The sequence below is a fragment of the Vombatus ursinus genome, unplaced genomic scaffold (genome assembly GCF_900497805.2).
Source record: "Vombatus ursinus unplaced genomic scaffold, bare-nosed wombat genome assembly UNPS02005286.1, whole genome shotgun sequence".
NCBI lineage: Eukaryota > Metazoa > Chordata > Mammalia > Diprotodontia > Vombatidae > Vombatus > Vombatus ursinus.
In genome coordinates, this window is record NW_020945064.1 from 14,242,801 (window position 1) to 14,253,415 (window position 10,615).

Sequence of the window (10,615 nt, forward strand, 5' to 3'; positions counted from 1 at the left end):
TGTGTGTGTGTGTGTGTGTGTGTGTGTGTGTGTGTGTGTGTGTGTGTGTCAGCATTCTAGGTACACTGGCTGCTTGCTATCTGAGCCTGGTCATCGTGGTGAAGTATTACCTGAAGCCCGACAGCCTCATTTCTGAAACTTATCGGTCACCGAGGTGGGTGTCAGGGAACTAGCTGTTCCTGGTCCCCAGGGAAGGAAGTGGAGAGGAATGGTAACTCAGGAAACATTTTTCTTTCTTTTTTTTAGAAGTCATCCTTTACTAGAAAGTCTGGTTTCACTAGAGGCTGTAACATAAGTTTCACACTTGAACAACTCCCATTAACTAGTGCCATTTCTTTTTTTTTTTGATTAACAGTTATCATCTTTTTTTATTAATATATTTTGATTTATCAATATCACTTCCATATGTTTTTGAGTTTAAAATTTTTCTCCCCCTTCCTCCCCACCACCCGCCTCAAGATGGCGCACAATCTGATATAGGCTATACATTTACATTCCTATTAAACATATTTTCACATTAGTGATGTTGTAAGTAAAAATTAAAACCAATAGGAGGAACCATCAGAAAGAGGAAACAAAACTCAACAGAAGAGAAAAAAAAATAGCAATTCACCTTCCATAGTTCTTTCTTTGGATGTGGATAGCATTTTCTATCACAAGGCATCTGGAGATGTCTTAGATCCTTGTATTGCCAGGAATGGTTAAGTTTATCAATATTAGTCATCACACAACTTGTGTACAATATTCTCTTGGTTCTGATCACTTCACTCAGCATCAGACCATACAAGTCTTTCCAGGTTTTTCTGAAGTCAGCCTGTTCATCATTTCTTATAGCACAGTAGTGTTCCATCACGTTCATATACCACAATGTGCTCAGTCATTCCCCAATTGTTGGGCATCCTCTCAATTTCCAATTCTTTGCCACCACAAAAAAAGCTGCTATGAATATTTTCGTACATATGGGTCCTTTTCCCATTTGTATGATCTCTTTGGGATACAGCTCTAGAAGTGCTATTGTTGGGTCAAAGGATATACACATTTTTATAGCCCTTTGGGCATAGTTTCAGGAAACATTTTTCAAGCACCTACTATGTGCTGTATGTTGGAGAAACTTGGAGGGACCTTCTTGGTGACCCTAGCGTTTCAGAGGCATTTACCTGCTGTTTCTTAAGCTCTGGTGGCAATTAATAGCCTATGGACCTAGAACTGACCGTATACTTTTCAGGTGGCAATCAACCTTCAGGACTGGATATTGGGCATTCAGCTTTGCTGGGTATTGGGGTTTCAAAGACAAAAATAAAAGTTTTTGCCCTCAAGGAATTTGCTTTCCATTGGGGGATAAAGGGAAGTATGGAAGCATCCACCTACCTCATGAGTTGGTCTACAAATGCCAATCCTGATCCATGAGGATCTTCTCACAAATTGTAGGTCAAAGGAGCATAGATTACAGCTGGAAGGGGTCTTAGAGGCCTTCATATCTAACCCATTTATTTTACAGATGAGGAAACTGAGGCTAAAGAGGTTAAATACTTAGTATCAACTGTCATCGATGTAGATAGAGCTGGAAGGTATCTTAGAGGTCCCTAGGCTCTGAGTGGTCCCTCATTTGCAGGAAATTGAGGTGAAGTGAATTGTCCAAAGTTCTTATTGTTCAGTCATTTTCAGTTGTGTCTGACTCTGCGTGACCCCATCTGGGGTTTTCTTGTCAAAGACGCTGGAGTGATTTGCCATTTCCTTCTCCAGCTCATCATACAGATTACACCTGGAAGGGGTCTTAGAGGCCTTCCAATCTAACCCATTTATTTTACAGATGAGGAAACTGAGGCAAATAGGATGAAGTGACTTGCCCAGGGTCATATAGTTAGTGTCTGAGGCTGGATTGGAACACAGGTCTTCTGACCCTACCCTCTATCAGCTGCTCCACCTAGCTGCCCAAAGTTAGTAAGTATAGGGCTGGAATTGGACCCCAGGCCATTCTCTGATTCCAGGTCCAGGGCTTTTCCCCTGCCACTTCATTGCTAAATGCTTCCTTCTCTTTGTATCATGAAGTTGATGAAAATTTATCACATTTACAATTGTCTCATTGGATCTCTGCAACCCTATGACAAAAGACAGGGCAAATTCTCCCCATTTGGTGGTTGAGGGAACTGAGGATTGGGTGGATTTGTCCAAGGTGAGAATGCTGCAGTGGAAGAACCTGGTTAGGTTTCAGTTAACCCACTCTACCACCTCTTGTGGCCTCTGGACAAGTCACTCACCCAGTCTAGGCCTCAGTTTCCCCTTATGTAAAATGGGAGAGTCAGACTAGGTTGTCCCTTCCAGCTGTGAAATTCTATGACCCTTCATGGCTAGTAAGTGATGAACTGGTACTCAAATCTAGGTCACATGATTCCCAGGCTGGTTACCTTTTCAGCGTAGCCCACTGTGTCTCTGTGCCTGGGATGGATGATGATGAATGGGAGCCCACCTGCCCAAGGAAAGCATTAGATTCTAAAGCAGTCAGTGACAGGGCCACTTGGGGATTAGGAGGTAACAAGATTAGGCTAATTAAAAGGGTTGGGGCGGGGGAGGGTAACAAGTGAGAGATTCACTTTAGGGATGTTAGCAAAGGTAGGGAGGAGTCCATGGGTGCTATAGGATAGGTTGGCAAAATACAGAATTAACAGCCCTGGACTGGGAGGCAGTATGGGGAATCACTCAATCAATAAGCATTTATTAAGTGCCTAGTGTGTACAAAGTACTGTGCTAAGCACTGGGAATATAAAGAAAAGCAAAAACAGTCCCCGCTCTGGAGAAGGTTACCATCTAATGGTGGAGACAACCTGCAAACCACTGTGTAGAAACAAAACAGAGAAAAACCTGGAGATAATCAACCGAGGGAGGCGCTGAGATTAAGGAGCATTGGAAAAGGCTTCTTTCTGGAACTTTAGTTGACTTAAAGGAAGCTAGGAGCTGGAGATGAGGAGGGAGAGCGGTCCAGTCGTTGGGGCTAGCCAATGGGAATGTCTGGGTCAGGAGATGGAGTGTCTAGTGTGAGGGGGCCAGTGTAAAGAGGAAGGGAATTGGAGAGGTAGGAGAGGGCCTGGTTATGAAGGGTTTCCAAAGTCGAACAGAGGATTTTATATTTGATTATGGAGGCAATAGGCAGCCACTGGAGATAACATCATCAAACTTGCGCTTTTTGTGTTTAGTCAATTCAGTTGTGTCCACCTCTTTGTGATCCCATCTGGAGTGGTTTGCCATTTCTTTCTCCAGCTCATTTAACAGATGAGGAAACTGAGGCAAACAGGTAAAGTGATTTGCCCAGGGTCCCACGGTAGTAAGCGTCTGAGGCCAGATTTGAACTCAGATCTTCCCGACTCCAGGACCAGTGCTCTATCCACTGTACTGCCTAGCTGCCCCGATTTGTGTTATGGGAAGATCAATTTGGTAGCTGAGTGGAAGATAGACTAGAGTTGGGGGATACTTGAGGCAGAGACCCCCAGCCTTCGGCAGGTCATTGCAATAGCGCAGGCTTGAGGTGATGAGAGCCTGCACCGGAGTGGTCATGGGGTCGAAGGAGTGAAGTGTATGTATTATGAAGGCAGAAACAGCAGGACTTGGTAACTGATTGGGTTAGAGGGAGGGTCGAAGAGTGGAAGGAGCTAAGCATGACATGCAGGTTTTAAGCTTGAGGGTCTGGGAAGAAGGGGGGTTCCTCAGTAATAGGAAAGCTAGGAAGAGGGAAAGACTGGGGGGCAGTGATAATGAGTTCAGTTTTGTAAATGTTGAGTAAGATGCTCACAAGACATGCAGTTCAAAATGTCTAATGGGCAGGCAGAGATGTAAGACTGGAGATCCAGAGAGAGGTAAGGGCTGAATAAACAAATACATAGAGATGATAGTTGAACCCCTGGGAGCTAGGTGAACATCCAGGAAGGGAAACGGAGGGGGAAGGGAGAACGGAATGGGATTCAGGGTTTGTAGACATCGGGAGAGGTTGGCAGGCACCATTAAATGGTTTCTTGGGAGGCATACAGAGGGTCGTTTCAGAAACTGCTGGAGTTTGTTGGCTCTTCTAGTGGCACCAGATGGTCAGGGATTCATTGGGTACAGCTGGAATGGCAGTAAGACCCATACTTTAGGAAGCAATGGCGCTGAAGGTTGATTGCCACCTGAAGCATATGGGCAGCTCTGGTATTAATTGCAGCCAGGCACTTGGGAAATAGCAGCTAAATGCTAGGGTCACCAAGAAGATCTCACCGAGTTTCTCCAACATACCTGGTTCAGCCCCTTGCCTTGTTCAGTGCCTTTGCTCAAGGCAAACAGGCTGCCAAAGGCAATGATGATGAGGGTGCAAATTCCTCCTCTCCCCTTCCCTCCATCCCAGAGAGGAACTGGCAAGTTGTATCCCACCCATGCCCTCTGAGCTGAGAGCAGCCAGTGACCAGAGGCACTTGGCACACATTTTTATCTTTTCCAAAGCCTGATTTTGATCCAGTGCAATTAAAAGCAGAATGTTTCCTCATATCCATTGGTACTTTCTGTACCTCTAATGTTAGCTGGGGTTTCAGTTTTCCTTTTTATTCAACACCTGGTTTCATCTATTTACAGACCTTCCTCCTGGTTTGCTGTGTTTAATGTATTCCCTACCATCTGCTTTGGATTTCAGGTAATTTTAATTTGAGTACAGAAAAAAAAAGCTTTTAAAATTTTTTTCCCTCTTTTTTCATGGGTTGCCATGGCTAAAGAATTCATTGCCCAATGGCCAATCTTTTGCTAATGAGCTTTTTCAGACTCTAGTAGGCTGGGCACTGGATAAAAGGTAAGATCTTTTGTTTAGGACTGAACTTTAGACTTTCCAACTTGGTAGAACTATCCAATCAATAAATAAGCATTTATGAAGTACCTCTTCTGTATCAGGCACTGTGCTAGATCCTGGTGCTTTAATGACAAAAACAAACAATTCTTGCCCTCAAGAATCTTCAGTTTGATCAAGGAGACTGATTATGTATATTTAAAACTTAAAAAGCAGTTACAGAATAACTCTGGGGAGTGGGAACATGGGAGCAGGGGAGGTAAAGGTGGTAAAGGGATTGGATCTTGCAAAGCCTTCAAAGAGATTATAGAAGGTAGTGTTTAACAGTGACAAGAAAAGCAAGAATTCCAAATGATGGTGAGGAGGGAGGACATTCCAAGCATGAGGGGACTGCCATTGCTAAGGCATGAACTTACATAAGGAGTGTGCCTGCATCATAGAGAACATATAATAAGATTAGAGATGTAGGATGGGGCTGGGTTATGAAGAGCTTCAAATGCCCAAAGACTTTCTATTTGAGACTGAAGATAACAGGGAGCTTAGTGAGTAGACGGAGGGTTGACATGGTCAGGTCTAAACTTTAGGAAAATTACTTTGTCAGCTGTGGGGAGGCTGGATTGGATGGAGAACAATTTATGAAGGACTTGCAAGATGCCTGCAGGGAGACTGCATAATCTAGCCTCTGAGAATCCGGGGTCATGTTTACACGGTGATGAAATACCAGAGTTGGATTTGACGGACATAAAAGAGAGCCTTCAGGAAATGCATGAGCAGAGCAGAAAGGGAGATAGGAGTGAGGGACAGCCTGGGTATTGGACTAGTCCCCACAGAGCTTAAAGACCTAGGAGGAAGACTTCCAGAATGTTGGTTACATGATCTCTGGGAGATTCATAGAAAGACATGAACAAGAATTGCGTAATATGAGATGGGATAGCTGGGCTGCTACATGTGCCAGGGGAGAAATCAGCTCTTCGGGTGAGCCCTCAGATCCCACTGGGGGGGGGGGATGGCAAGGAATTATGGGAGAAACATTTAAGCACTGCTGTATGCACAATACCGTATTAGGTGCTAGGAGGAGATGTGAGGCTTAGATAAGACATGGTCCCCCACCATCACTCAGTCTAATAGAGAATTGGGCATAGAGGTAATTAACACAAGTTATGTCAAGTCAACAAACATTTATTGAGTACCTATTATGTGCCAGGCACTATGGGATGTAAAACTCATTGTTCGAGGTCCAGGGTGAAGGTCATTTTTCAGCTTCCCAGGGATCAAGAAAAATTTCCTGCAGGAGGCAGCAAGTAATTTGGGTAAGAATTCAACAGATGAAGAGAGAAATGGAAGAAGGTCCAGGGATAAGCAACTCCAGTGTGAGCATAGGTATTAGGAATTAGATGATTTTGGGGAATGGAGAATAGTCCAGGGTGGTCAGAGGATAAAGTGTTGGAGGGTAGCAATGTTAAATAAGGCCAGAGAGTTGGGGCACTTGTGCCAGTACTGGACATTTCTCTTTCTACATCCCTATCTTCCTGCAGTTTCTAGATTCTAGAAGGCTTTGAATTCCAGGCTGAGGAGTTTGACTCTTACCTGGGAGGAGATCTAGAAGCAGGTGACCAACAGTTCCTTCGAGAGCCTCCCTTCCCCTTCCCCACTGGGGAAACAGAGAGAAGATGGAGGCCTGGGGGCTCTGAGAAAGTGAGATCTTCCAGGCATATTCACTACTGACCCAAGCGACTTCCTCCTGCACCTCTAAATATCTGGGACATGTTCTGAGGGCTAGGTAAGCCCTCACTGAGGTGTAATGACCATTCCCGGTGACCACTTCCCTTATCACCCTTTCCAGAACTGGCTATACCACCTGGCTCTCTGCTCTTGGTGGGGGATTCAGAATACCCTTTCCTCCCTACCACTATTTCCAGACTCTTCCACTACCACCAGTCACTTGACAATCTCTCCTCCTTTAGGCTCTGGGGGATGATACACCTAGGACATGCTCCTTCCGTAATGAATTCACAGTCTTTCTCTCCTGCCCTCATGTTAGGGGATTTCAACATACATATTGATCCCCTCAAGTACCCTCATGTCCCAGATCCTCAGTCTACTTAAGACCCATGACCACACTCCCTCAGCTCCAGAGATGGTCATACTCTCGATCTTGCTATCACCCACAGATTGTCTACTTCCATGTTCACAAACTCTGAAATTCCTTTATCTAATTATAATCTTTTATCATTCCATCTTTGCCTATGTTTTATGATCCCTAATTCTGTTCTTCATCCTGAACTGGACCACTAATCCCTATACCATCACTGGGATATCACCCCTGCACTGGCTACACTCTTCTCCCTTCCATAGCTGGATTGCATGATAAACCTAATCATTACAGCCCTCACTACAGCAAAGCAAGAATTCTCTTTCATGTTAACTGATTCACCATTCCACTTTCCACAGTGGTTGTTCCAAATCTTTTCATTCCTCTTCCAGCCTCTCATTGCACCTCCAACTCTCTCAGCCACTGGAAAATGGCACTGAAAAAATTCAGGCCATTCACTGAGAGCTCCTCCTGATCCCCTCCTCATCTCAAATCATTCAGACATCTTCCCTCACTAACTCCTTCTTTGCTCTGGTCTTGGATAAAAGATGGCTCTTCTTGCCAAAGCTAAACCCTGTATATGTACCCTTGATCCCATGCTCTCTGGACATCTCCAGCACACTGCCTCCATTATCATTCTGTTCTCTCTTATCTTCAATTTCCCCCCTCCCCACCATCTATTCTTCTTTCCCTGCTGATTACAAAGTAAAAGGGATGACCCCTGTCATCTCTATCCTTACAAAACTCTTTTGATCCAACCATCCTAACTGATTATCCTTTATCTCCTCTCCCCATTCACAGCTAAACTCCTTGAGAAAACCATCAACACTGAGAATCTCCTCTTCTCTCCTGTCTTCTAAAACCTCTTCAATCTGGATTCTGGATCCCATCATTCAACTGAAACTTCTCTCTCCAAAATTACCAGTGATTTCTTAATTGCCAAGTCTAATGACCTTTTCCCCACCGTCATCCTTCTTGACTTTTCTGTAGCCTTTGACATGGCTGATCACCCTCTTCTAAATACTTTCTCTTCTCTCTAACACTGCCCTCTCCTAGCTCTCCTATCCATCCTACCACTCATTCTCAGTCTCCTTGGCTGGTTCTTTGTCCATGTCACACCCACAAAACATGGGGGTCCCCAAGGCTTTGTCCTGGACCTTCTCTACTTTATGCTGTCTCTCTAAGTGATCTCCTCAGATTCCATAGGTTCAATTATGATCTTTAAACAAATAATTCCCTCCCTCTCCTCCTCTCCCTTCCTCCTTTCTGGCTCTCTCTGTCTCTGTCTGTCTCTATATATGTATATATATTCACACACATATACATACATACATACATACACATACACTTATATATGTCCACATAGATATATATGTATATATTCAGCCTTAGTGTTTTCTTTTTAATTCCAGTCCCACATTTCCAATTCCTTTTGAACATCTTGAATTTGATGTCCTATAGCATCTCAAATACAACATGTCCGAAAGAGAACTCATTGTCCACCCCCCCAATCCTCCCTTCTTCCCAACTTCCCTATTACCATTAAGGGCACCACCATCTTCTTCATTACCCAAGCTCACATCCTCGGTGTCATCTTCAACTCTTCCCTCTTACTTGTCCTACATATTTAGGCTATCTCCACGTCTACCTTCACAAGGTCTTTGGGCTTGACTCAGTGACTTCTCAATTTCAGTGCTGACCTAGTACTTCCTGTTTCTGCTCCTCTCGCCTCTACCTGACGCCAGTTACAGGAGCCAACATGCTTATAGTAGAAAGAAGGTTAGATTTGCAGTGAAGAGCAGTGCAGTGGAAAGAAATAAGCTCTAAAGTTAGAGGACCTGTGTTCAAATCCCACTTCTGGTGCTCCTATATGACCTTAGGATAATTATTTAACCTTCCTTGGACTCAGTCTTCTCATCTGTGAAATGAGAAGATTAAGCTAAATGGCCCATAAGTTCTTTTCCAATTTTGAATCTATGATAATAGTGTGTGTGTGTGTGTGTGTGAGGGAGAGACAGACAGACAGACAGACAGACAGACAGGCAGACAGGCAGACAGGCAGACAGACACTTGGATTTGTAAATGGCAGAGCTGGGATTCTGAATAGACAACTCAACTGAGCAGTCCCTCAGCTACTCTGGAGAAGGAGGGAGCTTGGATGGATGGCCCTTTTAGCATCCATATCTTGCCCTAGGTATATAGCAAGCTCTGGGGACTTAAAAGTAGGAGAAAGGGAAAGACTCTTCAGTTTTATCTGTCTCCCCTCTAAGTGTCTGCCTTTCCTAGAAGGTGATCAGTAGTCCTTTCATTTTCCTCCTTCAGGAAGGTCCGTTTGTTTTCCACTCTCTCCCTTCTCATTTTAATATCTCACAAAAATGCCGAAAAAGCTTCCAATTGAAAAAATTCCCTCTGTTATATTAAGAGCAAGGCCTGGGACAGCTGGGTGGTGCAGTGGATAGAGTACCAGCCCTAGAGTCAGAAGGACCTGAATTCAAATCTGGCCACAGACACATGACACTCACTAGCTGTGTGACCCTGGACAAGTCATTTAACCCTGATTCTCCTCCCCCCACCCCCCCACCAAAAAGAGCCAGTCTTTGGGGTTGGGAGTCGGGTGTGGGGAGGGAGGCATTTGGGGGTTATTTTCCCTTCTTCCCTATGACTGGAAGGATCTCCTTATTGCTGTTATTTCTTCCTCACTGATGTTCTTGGAGGGTCATAGCTTTACCGCAGAAGCAGCCCCCTCTCCTTTCCTCCTCACTATTGCTTCTTTACTGTGTACCATCTGTGGTTTGTTGGAAGTCAGCTACCAGACTTTTCCTCTCCTCTGCTTTTTTCCCTTATATTTCTTCCAAAAATCTAGAGGATGTTTTTGCTCTCAACTGCTTTCTGTATTTAGTCTAACAAGCCCCCCAAACCCTGAGATGCTCACTCACAGCCCTCATCAGGGTACAGTGAGGTTGGTCCGCCTGAGGTGTTTGCCCAAAGGGCCACAAGGGGGTGCCCTGATTCCCCTTTTGCTGGGTTCCAGCTCCTGTCTCTCCTAGCAACAGTGGCCAGGGCTGCTGTTGCCAGGCATGTTGGCTGCGGGGAGAGAGGTGCTGAGGATGGACTCCAGCCTCCCCATCCCCACCCCCACCCAGGAATGACTTGAGTGCAGAATGGGTCCTCCATGCTCTCATGCAGGAGAAAGGGATAGATGCCCTTGAAGTGATCTGAAATCTTGGGAAAGGGTGTGAGGACAGGAGAGAAAAGAGCAGGGAATATGCTAGATTTTGTGACAGAGGCTGTACAGCTGGCAGAACTGTTAGAGGTGAAGATGGAATGGGGGGGACAGGGACTTCATGGGATAGCATGGTACAGTGGCATGGGTGCTGGCGGTGGAATCAGAAGACATGGGTTTGAAATCCAGCTCTGCTACTTACTCCTTGTAACCCAAGCAAATCTCTTTACTTCTCTTAGTAGAAGAAAGGAAGAAAAGGAAGGCAGGGAAGGAAAAAGAGAGGGAATGAGGAAGGAAAGGAAAGGAGGAAGGAAGAAAGGAAGGAAGGAAGGAGGAAAAGCGAGTGAGGGAGAGTAAGGAAGGAAGGAAAGAAAAGGAGAGGAGGAAGGAAAGAAGAGAGGGAAGGAGGGAGGAAAGAAAAAGGAAGAAAGAGAATGAAGAAGAGAGGAGGAAGGAAGGAAAGAAAAGGAAAGAGAATGGAAAGGAGGGAGGGAAAGAGAGA

General features: G+C 44.9%; 1 protein-coding gene across 1 annotated transcript in view; it reads left to right on the forward strand.

The window, feature by feature from the left end:
- SLC38A8 (solute carrier family 38 member 8) overlaps positions 1-10,615 on the forward strand; it is a 27,226-nt gene that overhangs the window by 9,127 nt on the left and 7,484 nt on the right. Inside the window, exons 4-5 of the mRNA XM_027846330.1 lie at positions 53-154; positions 4,594-4,651. Of these exons, the coding sequence (XP_027702131.1) occupies positions 53-154; positions 4,594-4,651 (160 nt within the window). The remainder of the gene's footprint in view (positions 1-52; positions 155-4,593; positions 4,652-10,615) is intronic.